Here is a 17,077-nt window from a genome sequence, read left to right on the forward strand (position 1 = left end):
GTTTAGCCTGGAGAAGAGGAGGTTAAGGGGTGATATGATAGCCATGTTCAAATATATAAAAGGATGTCACATAGAGGAAGGAGAAAGGTTGTTTTCTGCTGCTCCAGAGAAGCGGACACGGAGCAATGGTTCCAAACTACAAGAAAAAAGATTCCACCTAAACATTAGGAAGAACTTCCTGACAGTAAGAGCAGTTCGACAGTGGAATTTGCTGCCAAGGAGTGTGGTGGAGTCTCCTCCTTTGGAGGTCTTTAAGCAGAGGCTTGACAACCATATGTCAGGAGTGCTCTGATGGTGTTTCCTGCTTGGCAGCGGGTTGGACTCGATGACCCTTGTGGTCTCTTCCAACTCTATGATTCTATGATTCTATAAGAATAAGAATAACAATAATAATTTATTATTTATACCCCGCCTATTATTCTAGGTATGGTTTTAAGACCACCATTTTGGTGAAGGTAAGTAGGTTTTGGGAAGAGTGCATTGGAAGAAAGGTGGGCTATAAATGAATAAAATAATTTTCCCTCTCAGAGTCCCAACGCAAACTCAACCATTCACTGCTTTTCAGCCTAACCTCCCTCACAGGGTTGTTGTGAGGATAAAATTGTGGAGGGGTATAATAACCATTGGCATGGCATAACTGTGTACACACCACCCTGAGGTCCTTGGAGGAAAGGTGGGAGATAAATGTAATAGTAGATAATAAATACCGGTAATTGAAATAAATGACATTGAATGATTCCTGCTTTAGAAAGAGGACAAACTCCTCACCTTGCAGTTTGCACAAATATACTAAAATGGCCTTCTCTGCAGTGGCTCCCCATCTGTGAAATGCTCTCCCCGGTGAAGTTTGCCTTGCACCTTCATTATACACCTTTAGGCACCAGGCAAAAACATTCCTTTTTAACCAGGCCTTTGGTTGATCTTATTGACATCCTATGTGTGTGGGAGAGTGGTTGGGTTGTTGTTTTTGTTTTGATTCTATACAGTATATTGAAGTTTTTATGTTGATCTTGTTCTGTGAACCGTCCCAAGAGCTCTGAGTATAGGGCAGTATATAAATTCAGTAATAAATAATAATAAATAATGTTTCATTGTGATGGGGTGTAAAGGGGAAGAGATAAAAAAGCTTCCAAAGTGAATCCAAAACTTGAGACCTATGAGTGTGCCTATATAATAACTATGGTTCAGCTACACCATGTGGTCTCCAATCCAGCAAGAACAGAGAGCATGCTGGGCATTGTAGTCTTTGTACCTCCTTAGACACTCCTGCTGCTGGGCGGGGAGAGGAGGGAGTTGAAGGTGGATAATTGGAGGCAACTGTTTCCTAGCAACTGAAACATCTTTCCGCAGTAGGCCTTAAATTGAGCCTTCTTCAGCACCTGCCTTTTTATGGGTTGTAGCACCAGAATTTTTCAAGGATGAAAACAAAAAAACAAAAACAAATCAAACATCAACTAACACTAAAAAGATGAATGCACCTTATTACAATGAACTGTTTATAAAAATGTAATAAAATAGGCTAATTTTGCCAAGCAATCAACCCAGACCAAAACAAGCAGTGTGAAAAGGAGAAAGGAAAAAATAAAAAGACAGAGCACTCTAAAAACCACAAAGTCTGTCACAATATTTGACCACCTGAAGAGAACCATCCAAATGGCGCTGGTGCCACCACTCACAACTAATTAACCCTAAGGGCCCAATCCACCCAGACCCTTCCCTTACTCAAGCTCCTTCTAAATGAACGCAGCCACATCACAGACCTTCCATTCAGTAGGGCTTAAGCAGGAGAAATGCCCGTGTGCCAGGGCAAGGTTGGGACCCTCCTCTGTCAGGATTCCCAGCTTGCAGTCCAGCTCACTTCATGCTGAGGCACCTTTGTAAAGAGGTAAAACCAGTTAAACCAAAGCTCACAGCTCTGTAACTTGAGGAGGAGGGAATGTACAGGATAACCTTTTAGCCCTCTTCCAAAAGGTTATCAGAAAATGAGTCCTCACCCCACTTGCCTGGGAGTAGCCATGGTTAGGATTGCAACCTTAATCAGTAATCTTAAACCTTTTCAGACCTAAGGTCCCTCCTTTATCACCCATCTGTAATATGGATCCCATTATTAATTTTGATGCAGTAATTGCTTGTACAGTGTTACCTCTGGTTACGTACTTAATTCGTTCCGGAGGTCCATTCTTAACCTGAAACTGTTCTTAACCTGAAACACCACTTTAGCTAATGGGGCCTCTTGCTGCTGCCGTGCACTTTCTGTTCTCATCCTGAAGCAAAGTTCTTAACCCAAGGTAATATTTCTGGGTTAGCGGAATCTGTAACCTGAAGCGTATGTAACCTGAAGCATGTGTAACCCGAGGTACCACTGTAGTTACAAGTTTGGTGGATCAGGGGAATGCTGTGGATATAGTGTTTCTTGGGTTCAGTAAGGCTTTTGACAAAGACCCCCCTGATATTCTGGAGTAGCTGGTAAAATGTGGTTCTGGAAAACAAGCCTTATGAGGAATGGTTGAAGGAGCTGGGTATGTTTAGTCTGGAAAAGAAGAGACTGAGAGGAGATATGATAGCCATCTTCAAATACCTTAAGGGCTGTCACATGGAAGAGGGAAGAAGCTTGTTTTCTCCTGCTCCGGAAGGTAGGACTGGAACCAATGGCTTCAAGTTACAAGGAAGGAGATTCCGGCTAAACATCAGGAAGAAGTTTCTGACAGTAAGAGCTGTTCAGCAGTGGAACAGACTACTTCAGGAGACTGGATGGCCTTCTGTCATGGATGCTTCAGTTGAGATTCCTGAATTGCAGAGGGTTGGACTAGATGACCATTGGGGTCCTTTCCAACTCTGCATTTCTAATTTTTTTTTACTGTTTTATTAAATTTGCTTAGTAACATAACATTATTATATGTATTCTATAAAACAAAGAATACAAAACAAAATTCATTAATACTACAATGCATTTCTATTATTCTAGGTCTGTTTTTCCGATTCTTACTCTAGGATGGCAAGATACAAAGGCTCCTGTACTTTTATATAATAATAATAATAGTAATAATAATAATAATAATAATAATAATAATAATTGTAATTGTTAAGTTGTAGGTGAACATATCAGACGACACAGCGATTCTTCAAACAGCTCTTGTTTATTCATAGGCCAGAACAGAACTGAACTGAAGGGTTCAGTCAGCCTGCTTATATAGAGCTCCAGTACAACGTAACTGTAACCATTTTCTAAAACTATCCAATCACTGAACGTCACTTTCGATCCCTTATTTGCATAACTATCAACAGTATCCCCCTGCTGGCCCAGGGTGAGAACTTCAGTACATAATAATAATAATAATAATAATAATTAATGCCCTGCCCATCTGGCTGGGTTTCCCCAGCCACTCTGGCCGGCTTCCAACAAAATATTTAAAATACAATAAAACATCAAACATTAAAAACTTCGCTAAACAGGGCTGCCTTCAGATATCTTTAAAAGTCAGGTAGTTGTTTATTTCCTTGACATCTGATGGGAGGGCGTTCCACAGGGTGGGCGCCACTACTGAGAAGGCCCTCTGCCTGGTTCCCTGTAACCTCACTTCACACAGTGAGGGAACCACCAGAAGACCCTTGGAGCTGGACCTCAGTGTATACTGGGCCAAGGCTAGGGCAGGCGTCAGCAAACTTTTTCAGCAGGGGGCCAGTCCACTGTCCCTCAGACCTTGTGGTGGGGCAGACTATATTTTGAAGAAGAAGAAAAATGAACAAATTCTTATGCCCCACAAATAACCCAGAGATGCATTTTAAATAAAATGATACATTCTACTCATGTAAAAACATGCTGATTCCTGGACCATCTGCGGACCAGATTTAGAAGGCGATTAGGCCAGATCCAGCCCCCGGGCCTTAGTTTGCCTACCCATGGTTTAGAGCTTTAAAAGTCAGCATAAACACTTTGAATTCTGCTCAGAAACATACTGGAAGCCAATGTAGGTCTTTCAAGACCAGTGTTATGTGGTCTTGGCGGCCACTCCCAATCACCAGTCTAGCTGCCGCATTCTGGATTAGTCGTAGTTTCTGGGTCACCTTCAAAGGTAGCCCCACGTAGAGCACATTGCAGTAGTCCAAGCAAGAGATGTACCACTCTGGCAAGACAGTCTGTGGGCAGGTAGGGTCTCAGCCAGTGTACCAGATGGAGCTGGTAGACAGCTGCCCTGGACACAGAATTGACCTGCATTTCAATGGACAGCTGTGAGTCCAAAATTACTCCCAGGCTGCACACCTGGTTCTTCAGGGGCACAGTTACCCCATTCAGGACCAGGGAGTCGCCCACACCCGTGCGCCCCTGTCCCCCCAAAACAGTACTTCTATCTTGTCAGGATTCAACCTCAATCTGTTAGCTGCCATCCATCCTCCAACTGCCTCCATATACTCACACAGGTCCTTCACCGCCTTCACTGGTTCTGATTTAAAAGAGAGGTAGAGCTGTGTCTCATCCACATACTGAGGAACACCCAGGCCAAACCCCCTGATGATCTCTCCCAGTGGCTGCACGTAGATATTAAAAAGCATGGACAGAACCCTGAGGCACCCCACAAGTGAGAGCCCAGGGGTCTGAACACACAACCCTCAACACCACTTTCTGGACATGGCCCAAGAGGAAGGAGTGGAACCACTGTGCCCCCAGCTCCCAGCCCCTCTAGACGGTCCAGAAGGATGTCATGGTTGGTGGTATCAAAGGCCGCTGAGAGATCCAGCAGAACTAGGAAACAGCTCTCACCCTTGTCCCTAGCCTGCTGGGGATCATCAACAATCATTATATGAAAGCAGACATTTTATGAAGTGCAAATTGCCATGCATAGCTAACAAAAGCTGCACCTGCTCAAATATTAACTGTAAATAAACTCTCACCCTTTTTAATTCTTATATTTAGTTGTCCTTTCTTCCCCTTTCTTTTCCTTTCACTTTTCTATCTTTCAGTTTCATTCTTTCCATATATTATACAGTCATACCTCGGGTCACAGGCGCTTCAGGTTGCAACTTTTTGGGTTGTGCACCGCGATGAACCAGGAAGTACCGGAACGGGTTACTTCTGGGTTTCGGCGCTTGCGCATGCGCAGAAGCACTAAATCGTGCTTTGCACATGCGCAGAAGTGCTGAATCATGACCCGCGCACGCGCTGCGGTTGTGAACGCTGCGGGTTGCGAATGTGCCTCCCGCATGGATCACGTTCGCAACCCAAGTTGTCCACTGTATATGCATATATATATATTATCAAACAATGAAATATAGTGGTACAGTCCACCTCTGTTTAGAGTTGGCACGTGTGAGCCATTCATGAATTTTGACATACCAACCAGAAAGCAATGCTTTACATTTCCTGTCCTGTGCCAGAAGGCAGGAAAACAAAGGTTGGATACACATTATGGGCTTAATGTCATTCTTTTTCTGAAGCTGGTTTTGGGGAAAACACATCAAAATGCAGTATTTCACACGAAACAATGTGAAACATAAGACAAAACGCTGCTTCCCAAACCAGTGTTGAGAGTGCACTCGATCTAGAGTAATTGTATCTCATACATGTATAGTCTGTGCCAATGTTTTACATTTGTTTGACTACCTTATCTTCTTTTTCCACATTTGTTGGCATCAGGCTAATATTGTTTTTAAAAAGCAACCCTGTATTATGAAATAACAATAGCAAATGTTAAGATTTTTATTGACTCACCAATTAATTATGCCAGTTGCTGTCCTTTTCATAAGACATTGTACCTCCATACCTTTAAAGCACATTAGAAGCGGATTTTCTCCTCAAAAAATTCTGGGCACTTTAGTTTGTTAAGGGCTGCTGGGAATTGTAACTCTTTGAGGGGTAAACTGCAGTGCCCAGGATTCTTTAAAGGGAAAGGTTGTGTTTTGAATGTGTTTTAAAGGTAAAAGTGTTTGTGCGGTAGTGTGCACAGGAGCACAAAAGCTGGGTCCGTTCACCCCAGAATGCCCTGAGGTAAGTGAGCAAGGCCCTACATTGGGAACAACCATCTCAGTATCCCATTCCATCCTGCACCCCAAAAAGACATGCAAATGGGCCCCTTGTGCGTAATCTGTGCCAGGGTGACTGAGGGTGGAGGTATGAAGCCAGACTGTCTGAAGAAAGAAAGGAAACTTGCCATCATAAAAGACTTGGTGTCGGTCTGGTTTTGGTCACGGAGAGATCCATCATTTGCAAGAGCTCCCTTATGCTGCTTTTACACAACACTCTGGTAGGGTGTGCTGGATTATGACAAGGCTGTTCCCATTTCAGTCACATCTTTCATACTACCCCTTTCCAGGCCTAGGCTGGCTTGTGTGGCTGGGATGTCCCCAGCTCTCAACAGTCAGTGACCTAACCAGCTGTGTGAGCTCCCTCCTCCCTGCCTCCTGCGCTGCCCTTTAAAGTAGGCAATCTGCCTTAATCCTCAACCGAGAGCTAGGGAACGAAGCAGGGAGAGCGACAGAAAGAGAGAGAGTGTGAGAGAGAAGCAGACACGAGCAGGGGCTCAAATCCTTTTCAGCGGGAGCACTGCTGTGGAAAGCAAGGAGCGCATCTACAGGGCTTGGAAGGCTCCTGCTTCTGCCCTCCCATGAGAGCACGTAGGGTTAATTTGGTCCTTCCTCCCCGCCCAGGGAGAAAGGCCAAAAGAATGGGAAGCCCCCCCTTGCAAGGGGAAGAGGTAGTTGGTCTAAAGTGCTAGCATCTTCTGGAGATTTCCTCATCTGCCCTCTCACCCCCTACAACCAGTCAGCAAGATGTCCGAGTGCAACGGAGGACGTGAGTAGATGTAGATGTGTTTAGTTAACAAGGTAGGGACAAGCTGTTGGGAGGTGGGTAGGAGTCTTACAGTGCAATCCTAGGCATGTTTACTCAGAAGTAAGTGTTACTGAAAGGAGTTTACTTAGTGCATTTGGGATTGCAGCTTTTAGGGGTGTGTTCAGAAGATACTGAGAGGAATAAGACAGTGGTAAGTAGGGGCTGGTAGAAGACGAATGATCTGGAGTCCAGCTATGGGGGGCATTAGGCAAACTTTTGCATTATAGTGGTTCTCAATAGTTAAACATTTGGTCCTAGGTTAGCAAAGGGGTTGAAGTAAAGGGTAGGAGGCTTGGACACTGTTTAAGATTGGAACAGCAGCTGAAAAAAACAGAGAAGTGTATGGCTTTGGTGTTGCAATCAGAATGAGGTGTTTTGATGTATAACTGGGACTGATAATGGAAATGAATGAGTGTGAAGTCCTGAGGCCAAACCATAGGTCCCAGGCAAACATCTGAAGTTTTATTTCAGCCTGAGCTCACAGAGGCCTTAGTCTTGGAAAAGTCTCCCACAGTGGAACGTGCTCTGTCATATTTCTATATTAACCAACCTTTTTGTGTTTTTCAGAACCTTATTTCTTTTTTGTGCCTTTTCTAAGAAACAGGGCAGTTAGCCTTTAGATCCATCCTTAACTCCCCTTTGCCCTGTTTCCACCTTGCAGCAGCTGGCACCCCCGAGATCCCACGCTCGGCGGCCGAGGCTTTTGTGGAGGCAACAGGCCAGGCCCTGGCATGGACACTTGCTGGCGGGGGCTCAGATACACTGGGCTCTACAGGCAGCAATGCCCAGAAGAAGCGTCTCCAGCACAACAAGCATAAAACCCAGGGGACCAACGTGGTGCACCGTTCACCACGAGCCCTCTTCTGTCTCAGGCTGAACAACCCCATCCGCCGTGCTGCCATCAGCATCGTTGAATGGAAGCATCCTATTCTTACAAATTGGGAGACATCTGACTCGGGGTGGGGGTGGGGAGGCCCTCTTTTTTTCCTTGGGGGAAGGAGGGAGAAGAAATTCCTGACAGTTGCCTTAACTGAATGTTCCCAGACCCTTTGATATCCTCATTCTTATGACCATCTTCGCCAACTGTGTGGCCTTAGGAGTCTATATCCCCTTCCCTGAGGATGACTCGAATGTCTCCAACCACAACTTGGTGAGTTCCTTTCCGCCTTTCCCAAAGCCTTGGAGGGAAGGGTGGGGAGGGGGGGAGAGCGTAGTGCATTGGCAGAGCACATATTCTGCATGCTGAAGGATGCAGTGAAAAGGATTTTGGACAGCTGGAGACCTCAGAAAACTGTTGTCAGATAGTACAGGTACTGAACTAGATGGGTAGGCCCAAGGTCTGACACAGGAAGACAACATCATGTGAAGCCAGGAATATTGTCTCCAAGGTCTGCTTCCTTGCTGTAACCCACCACATGCCACCTTCCGGCTAGAGATACCCCAAATCCTGGATCACGCAGCTGCTCCTTATTTTTCTTCACCTTGTAGTCCAGTAAACTCCTTTGCCGTGGCCTCCTTCTTCCTTAATGATTCCACTTTTACATCTTGATTTCTGTCTGAGGCAACACGTTAATGCTAATTAAAACTATTATCTCTTAATAACCATTAATCCACCACCTGACTGGGGGCAGCTGAGGCAACAGGCTGCCCCCTGCCCCCTCATCCCCACAGCTTCCTAGTTCACTCTGGTGACTGAGGGTCTTGCAGTGAGGCCACAGAAGCTCCCCTATGAATTTGAAGTCATCTGCTGATTGCAGCTGGGGTCAGGGCTAGAGTTTGATCTCAGCTTCCCTGGAGTAAATCCAGAATAATCCATGACTGAAACTGGATGGGGGCCAGTTTCTGATCTCTGTTTCTCCCCTCTAGGGTAAATCCAGAAATGCTTGACACCAGTGAAGTCAAAGACAGAACTTGATCTCATTTCTCTACCAGACATTCTTTTAAGAATTAATTTTTTTACAGTTCACACAGTGCATATACTGTACCACTGTGGGAGGGCTTTGTTGTTTACAATGGCAGGACAGAGTCCAGAGATTCTGTTCTCATTGAAGGAGAGGATAACATTTACTGGTATAAAAGGAAAGAAGCAGAAAGTAGTGCTAACTGCCCTGTGTTTCTGGTTCTCTTACAAGTGGGTCTCAGTAAAGATGTGATAGGGATTTCTGGGTTATGTGCTATAGCTCCACATATCTTTTCTTCCCTGTGTTTTTGTGTTTGTTTATACTGAATTTTGCATGCCTGAGTGACAAATGCACGCTCCTCTTTTCTGGGGAGTGTGTGTGCAAGTGGCCACACTTATTCCTGTAGATGTGTGATACTCCCAACTCTTTGCCCTCCCTCCTATTTCCTTGCCCACTCTGTAAGCTGCTTGTGCTGGTGTTGGACTGAGATAATGCTAATCCAGAGAATTTTTTGCCCATTTCCCTTGATGGGAATTTCCAGTTTCTGTCTCTAGTGTAACCTTCCAGGACTGGAGCTTTCAAGTGGAGCTCTTTGGGATTGTCCTGACTTTGGAACATGTGACTGGTTTCAAATACCAATACAGTGGTACCTCGGGTTAAGTATTTAATTTGTTCCGGAGGTCCGTTCTCAACCTGAAACTGTTCTTAACCTGAAGCACCACTTTAGCTAATGGGGCCTCCTGCTGCTGCTGCGCCGCCGGAGCACGATTTCTGTTCTCATCCTGAAGCAAAGTTCTTAACCCGAGGTACTATTTCCGGGTTAGCGGAGTCTGTAACCTGAAGCATATGTAACCTGAGGTACCACTGTAAAGTGATAGATTGCTTATCAGGACACAAGCAGGAGAAGCTTGGGAGTATAATTTGGGCCTACTGGCCTTCTTCCTCCACAGGAGCAAGTGGAATATGTTTTTCTCATCATATTCACGGTGGAGACTTTCCTCAAGATCCTTGCCTATGGACTGGTCATGCATCCCAGCGCCTACATCCGCAATGGCTGGAACCTTCTCGATTTTGTCATCGTTGTGGTGGGGTGAGTTTTTTCCGTGGCATAATGAGTGAGTGCAAATCACTTCTGCAGGTTGCCAAAAGTCCCAAGTATATCTCTCCAAATGGACTGCCTGGCAACAGAGAGAGGGGAGATTTGGGGAAACTGCAGTAGCGCAGCTCTTCTGCAGCATCTTAATGCAAATAAGTCTGTATAGCAAGCAATAATTAACGAGGTTGAGGAATTAGATCCAGGTCCTGAGAAAAACCCTTGTTTCTGTAAAATGTGTGCCAAAGGATGTGTCCTTTCTTACCACTGTGATGGACAAAGCTGTCATAATTCTTTCAACCAAACAGTTAAAAGTACAGGAAGCCCTATTGGGGGTCTGTACCTGGCAATGTTAGTAGGAAGGGAGAGGCCCAAGTCTTGTGTTTGAAGGGACTTGAAATGGTCAACTAGCCAGAGCCAGTGCCCATAGCTAAATGCTTATGCTGTGAACATATGAATAGGACTCTTATTGTAAATAGGCCATGCAGACACAACATCAAATAAAGTAGAAGGGAACAAGCAGAGCAGCACTAAAATGCTGATGAATTTTCATGAGGCCTTTTAAAAAATAAAGCAAACTGATGTTGAAATGTGAAGAGCTGTGCTTAAGCCTAGAAAATGAGAAACTGAAATAGACATTCACCCATCCCTACCTGTGACCTAAGGGGTGGTACCTGGTAGTTCAAAGTGTGGAGCCTGCTAACAGAGGAATGAGTCCTACGATGGTCCCTGGTTGGGACAAGGGTTGACACCTGGCACCCTGGTGCCTGAAAGGGGAGTCTGATGGACATGAGGCAAGGGAAGGACATGGAATTAATTGTAAAAGCTCTCAAGCAAAAGAATCCCTGCACCACACCAAGCTGCCCATTTATGGAAGCCACCTGAAACGTGCTTCCCCAGATGCCTCTGCTGCCAGAGGTGAAGCAGCTGGTGAACATGGACATGCTTGGTTGTGGTCCTCAGTTTGGGGAACATCCTCTCCAGAGAGTTCTGACTGGCACCTGCTTTGCTACCTTTTAGGTGCCAGTTGAAAACATTTTTCAATTATTCACCATGTATTTTTTATATAAATTAATTTTATTTCATTTTAAATAAAATAAACAAAATGAGCAATTATCTTGCATATATGACCCAACAGAGATCATGTAGATAACACTTTATCCAAATTCACCGTGACTCTTAGATACAGTACATTTAAATTGTCTTATGCTGTTTTATTGTAGTTTTAATGGTGTTTTTGTGTGATTGCTAATTACCCTGGAATCAAAAAGTATTGGGTGGTATATATACTTATAAAAATCAATAACACAAATAAAAGAGGACAATAGCCAGAACTCTTAATTCAGTGGGAGGGACCACACTTTGCACATGGAAAGATCCAGGTTCAGAACCAGCACCTCTGATTGAAAGGATCAGGTGACTGGGGAAAATACCTTTGCTCAATAACCTAAAGAGCCCGTCTTGCACTGGGCAGACCTACTTCAAGGCAGTTTCCTACACCCCCTGCCAGCCTGAGATCCTGCTGTGCCTGGAGGTTTCTCTCCATCTGATAAAGATCCTGAAACTTGAGGTCAGCTCCAGAGACATGGCAAGTCTGTCAAAAGGCTATGCCATCCCACTTGTTCATTTGCTTACAAATTAACCTATGACTGGTGTGGGGTATCTGTGGTTGTTCCGATATTGCTGAACTACATATTGGCCATACTTGCTAGGGCTGACTGGAGTTTTAGTTCAGCAACATTTGGAGGACCAAAGGTCCCCTACACATGGCCCATGCAATTCAGACTGCAATATGTGCTACATACCAAGCCATCCACTGGTGGAGGGGTGGGGGGATATTTCTCCTGGAGCCCTCAGGCAAGCCTTCTTTGCAGAAGTCCCAAGTAAAACCCCCTCCACCGTCATCAGGGCCATCAAGGACATTTTACCACCCAAAATGGCTGCACGTCATTATATTAAATGTGCGCCCCAGGGCCTATTGCCATGGTGTGTCAGATGCTGCCATGGATCATGAGCCATCTGTTGAGCAGCAGTGTAGAGCAGTAGACAGACCAGGGAGAGCTGAATTCAGATTTCTTCTCTGCTTAGCGGTAAAGCTCACTGGGTAAGCCCAGGACACTTTCTCACTATTTTGAGGATAAAATGGAATAACCTCGTATACGATGCCCTGAGGATCCAACTGTAATTTATCAGATATGTGGAGCCCAGCTATTGTTGCTCAAAGGAGAGCAAAAGGAATTATGCTTTATTATACCCCACATTTTAGAGCCCAGCTCTGGTATTTTTTTGGGGGGGGGGGAAGGTTCAAGCATCTCGCCAGACAATCCCCAAATCCTTAGTTCCCTTTGGGATTAGGTTAAGGGGAATGATCTTGAAAAGGGGATAGTCCTTATAGCCTGAGGATCAATACTCTGAGTCCTCATCCAATGAAGAACACTGATCTCTAGAATTAGAGAGGAGAGGAGAGACTGACCACCCCCTCCTTAAGGTAGTTTTAAAAAGGATTAAAATATAGGATTGGTCTATCAATGGCTGGCACCTCAACACTGTGTTTTAATTGTTGTCACCCACTCTGGGACCATGGAGTGGACATAATGATGATGATGGTGATAACACTAATAATACCCACCAGGGCCTGCTTCACACTGTTAACCCTAGAGAGTGAAGGCCATAAATGGGTCTATGGGGCTAGAAGCTAGTTTGTCATTCTTTTATCTGTGTTTGGGTGGGCTCTTCATGGGAAGAAAGGTCCCCTGCCTGTCTCATCATGATCCTCTCCCCCCCCCCCCAGTCTCTTCAGTGTCATCCTGGAACAAGTTTCCCACAAGCCTGGAGAGGCTCATCACATGAGTGGGAAGCCGGGTGGGTTTGATGTCAAAGCTCTGAGAGCCTTCCGTGTCCTGAGACCTTTGCGACTCGTCTCTGGTGTTCCTAGTAAGCATCTTTCTCTTTTACACACAGGGCGCCTCCAGACTGGTGTTTAATTGATGGTGAACTTTCTGCAATATGTTCTTGACACAATAATCATACATGTAGTGGTTAATTGATTCTGCTTTAGTTTGTTGTGTGATGTCTCCCCAATGCTATCCCATTATTGCTAGCCAGAGGAGCTGTCAGCACAACAAATGGAGGACAAAAAAAACCCAGAACATTTGGGGTATAAAAATTAAGGGGTTTCAGCTGGAAGTTACCGGGCATGCGCTGACTGGAAATGAAGCCGTGTGACCACTACAAAACTTCTGCAGGTGCAAACAGTATTGAAAGTGGGATCACATGTAACTGCCCCAAAAACATCAAGAGCGCAAATAATCATGATGTGCAATAAAAAGGATGTCTGGAGGGCCCCCCATATGTTTCCTTGGTAGTAGTCTCTGAAGAGAGAAGCTGATAACAATCAGTGCACCATCCTTTGCACTGCTTTGGGTCAAATTGAGATGCCGTTGAGTGGATGCTCTGAGCTGCATTTATACACTGTACCTATACACTGTACTGCATATGGTGTTTCTGCTGTACCACATATCATGTGCCTAACTGTACATACAGTGGTACCTTTAGTTATGAACTTAATTCGCTCCAGAGGTCTGTTCTTAACCTGAAACTGTTCTTAACTAGAGGCTTGCTTTCGCTAATGGGGGCCTCTTGCTGCTCTTGTGCCGCCGGCACATGATTTCCATTCTCATCCTGGGGCAAAGTTACTCGAGGTTACTCTTCCAGGTTAGTGGACTTTGTAACCTGAGGCGTTTGTAACTCGAGGTATCACTGTATTGGTTTTGCTGCTAGCTGCATAGTGGCTGCACTCTGCTTTGCTCTGCCAGAGTAGCTTATTGAGCAGAGAGGTGCTGTACCATGTGTTGTCGCCGTGCTCTTGTGATGCCGTATCCACACTGCATTGTGCACAGTTGCACTGCTATACCACAGAGCAATAAAGACCATTCACAGCAATTTTGGGGCATATGCCACATAATGGTTGCCTTATTGCACCTCACCGCATGTCGTGGCATTAGCCAGAGTCACTTTATTTTGCCAAAACATATGCTATCATTCTGCACTAGATCACACTGCTGTATTATACTGCAGCTCATGTTTAATCTGCTACAATGCATCACAGGCATGGCACTGTATACAATCAGACCTGCACATCGAGCTTCATGTTGGCTTCCATGCAGACACACAGTATTACCCAGAGCATACCACGTGCACAGATTTGCATGCTGTCTTGCTAGGCAGCACATGGACACATTCCATGTGATTGCATTATTGTGACTTACAGCCACTCTGCAAGTCTCCTTAAATAGTTCCCACAAACTGTGTGCCTGCTGTGCAGGGCCACATTAAAGCACCACTTGCATTTTAGTTCATGCTTCCATATTGTATTACATGCTATGCACAGCAGCACACAGCCGTATTCACCATGCTCTGCACTGCTGCAAGCACATTGCACAATGGATAGCAGGAGCAACTCCTTCAATGCGGTGTATGAAATTTGACCCAGAGACAATTCATCTGCAAATGATTTAGCTTCAGGTTCTCTACAAATGTTCATTGTGCTGTGAAGGAGAATCCTCCACCCCTTCTGGTTGTATTCTGCTCCTGAGACTGAGCTCTCCACCTGCAGCCATGTGCCCCTGTATACATGGCCAGTTGTGATTGCGCTGCATGCTGCAGCACTGCTCATCATGCTTCTGCAAAGTTAACACCATGTTCTGAATCCTCTCCACCAACTAGGCCTGCACATTGTCTTGAACTCTATCATGAAAGCCATGGTGCCCCTCCTGCACATTGCGCTGCTTGTCCTTTTCGTCATCATCATCTATGCTATCATTGGCTTGGAGCTCTTTATCGGCCGCATGCACAAGACCTGCTTCATCGTTGGTTCAGGTATAGTTCTGCAAGTGTGGGGGGAGGTATGTAGATCATTCTCGCCTCCAAAAATGTTAAATTTTAGGGAGAGAGACCAATCCAAGTGTGTGCAAATGAACTGTAGGGAATAATCCTACTCTTTCCTTCCAGAATGGGGAATAGCACTGCTGGGATGAATTTCTGTTGAATTCAGTTTTCAGTGTGAGAGCCGCAGTTCTGAAGAATGTGAAAGGCTTCTCTTTCAAGCATTTTTTCATACCTATTTGCAGCTATCTTTTATCATCATCTGCTGCTTTGTTGCTGCTGTTGTTATAAACTTGAAAGAGCCTTTCACAATGTGATCAGGAGCTACATAGTGAGTTTCATGTGCTACAGGGAAATAGGAGAGGTTGAGAGACCCCTCCCCCGAGCCTTGCCTCATCACGAGGCAAGAACAGGGAGTCTTCCCTGCACATTATCAAAACCTCATTCATTTGGGTTCAAAGCTCCATTCGCAAGGTGCCTGTTTGGTCAGAGGCTCCAGATCCCTGGCGATGTTGAGAAAAGGAATAACAGCAGAGTTTGCAGAAGGTGCCCACGACTCCCACAGAGCCTCAGGCCTCCAACAAAGGAAAACAGGGGAAGTGTCAATACCAAATGTAGTAATTCACTGGTAAATGTATCTACGTACTGGCTCAATGAGAAAGCTTTAGAAAGCCATAAGAAATTACTCATTGTATCAGTCTCAGTTCCAATGACATTCAGGACCCAGGGAAGTGAGGTATAAAAGGAGGGGTTAGTGAGCCCACCATAAACCCTGAGATGTACAGTCATGTCTGTCTGCAGGACCTTTGCAAGGAGTTTGTACTGTGAAAGAATATATTTGATTGACAGGTACATTCCTGGATCTCAGGTTCTACATGTGACCACACCTTTTCTGTGATGTATCTACGATGTCTTGATGATGCTTCTGGAAATGTATTATGGGAAACTTTTAAAACTGATGTAACCATTGTTTGGGGCTTCTGGCTGCTTCGTCTTTGTGGTGGTGGGAAGTCTTGCAACAATAAAGATCAGGCCTACAGGCCACCGTTTTGCTTCTATCTCCTGGCTGAAGTCTCTCACGGAGCAATGGTTCCAAACTACAAGAAAGAAGATTCCACCTAAACATTAGGAAGAACTTCCTGACAGTAAGAGCTGTTTGACAGTGGAATTTGCTGCCAAGGAGTGTGGTGGAGTCTCCTTCTTTGGAGGTCTTTAAGCAGAGGCTTGACAACCATATGTCAGGAGTGCTCTGATGGTGTTTCCTGCTTGGCAGGGGGTTGGACTCGATGGCCCTCGTGGTCTCTTCCAACTCTATGATTCTATGATTCTATGATTCTATGATTCTATGATTCTATGATTCTATGATTCTTGCTTGTGACCCCCGACCTGAACCTATGGGAGTCAAGGTTAGGCAATTGTGGGTGCTCCAAGGACTCCCTATTACACATGCAACCTCTCTTAGCTCAGTTAGATAGTGTGTGTTGCTGATAACGCCAAGGCCTTGGGTTTGATCGCCATACGGGCCACCTGCATATTCCTGCATTGCAGGGGGTTGGACTAGATGACCCTCAGAATTCCTTCCAACTCTACAATTCTATGATTCTAACCCAAATAGCCAGTTTCATTTTCAGCAACATAAATGCATGACTGGATTTTAAAAGCTGTCTACTGATATGCTTAATTGCCTAAATGTTAAAAGAATATTGAACTATCAAGTGAATTTTTGGGGTGTGTATGTTTTAGTATTTGGGGGTGGGGGGGGGTTGGAAATACAGGGCACATTTTAAGAGATATGCAGATGTTTGTGAAACATAGTTTGGTTCAGCACTAGAATGAACCTGTTACTCTTCTCCCTGTCTGTCCACCCCCCCCCAAAAAAATCTCTGCATCCCTTGCAGACCTGGAGGCTGAGGAGGACCCATCACCTTGTGCCTTCTCTGGGCATGGCCGGGAATGCTTGACGAACAATAGTGAGTGCCGTGGGAAGTGGGAAGGACCCAATGGTGGCATCACCAACTTCGACAACTTCTTTTTTGCCATGCTGACTGTCTTCCAGTGCATCACCATGGAAGGTTGGACCGATGTGCTCTACTGGGTGAGGCAGCCTCCTCCACTAGGGGGGGGGGGGGAGCAGCACTGCCAATGGCTCATACAGAGCAATCCATATAATTTCCTGCTTATTGTCCCTCTCTCTACTCCAGATGCAGGATGCAATGGGTCACGAACTGCCCTGGCTCTACTTTGTCAGCCTTGTCATCTTTGGCTCCTTCTTCGTGCTCAATCTGGTTTTGGGTGTGCTGAGTGGGTAAGTCGGATTTGGAGTGAGTATAGCATGTGAATCAGCCAGTGTATTTCTGGGATGCCTTTGAGGGC

The 17,077-nt window shown here is 45.2% G+C and overlaps 1 protein-coding gene across 1 annotated transcript in view; it reads left to right on the top strand.

Annotated features, from left to right (window-relative positions):
* The first annotated feature begins 5,907 nt into the window (after window positions 1–5,907).
* CACNA1F (calcium voltage-gated channel subunit alpha1 F) overlaps window positions 5,908–17,077 on the top strand; it is a 60,928-nt gene continuing 49,758 nt past the window's right edge. Inside the window, exons 1-8 of the mRNA XM_081844504.1 lie at window positions 5,908–6,787; window positions 7,488–7,746; window positions 7,871–7,976; window positions 9,678–9,817; window positions 12,612–12,754; window positions 14,546–14,698; window positions 16,603–16,799; window positions 16,906–17,009. Coding sequence (XP_081700630.1) covers window positions 6,766–6,787; window positions 7,488–7,746; window positions 7,871–7,976; window positions 9,678–9,817; window positions 12,612–12,754; window positions 14,546–14,698; window positions 16,603–16,799; window positions 16,906–17,009 — 1,124 coding nt within the window. The 5' untranslated portion in view covers window positions 5,908–6,765. The remainder of the gene's footprint in view (window positions 6,788–7,487; window positions 7,747–7,870; window positions 7,977–9,677; window positions 9,818–12,611; window positions 12,755–14,545; window positions 14,699–16,602; window positions 16,800–16,905; window positions 17,010–17,077) is intronic.

This window comes from Podarcis erhardii (assembly GCF_964252035.2).
Source record: "Podarcis erhardii genome assembly, chromosome: 17".
In the NCBI taxonomy this organism is placed as follows: domain Eukaryota; kingdom Metazoa; phylum Chordata; class Lepidosauria; order Squamata; family Lacertidae; genus Podarcis; species Podarcis erhardii.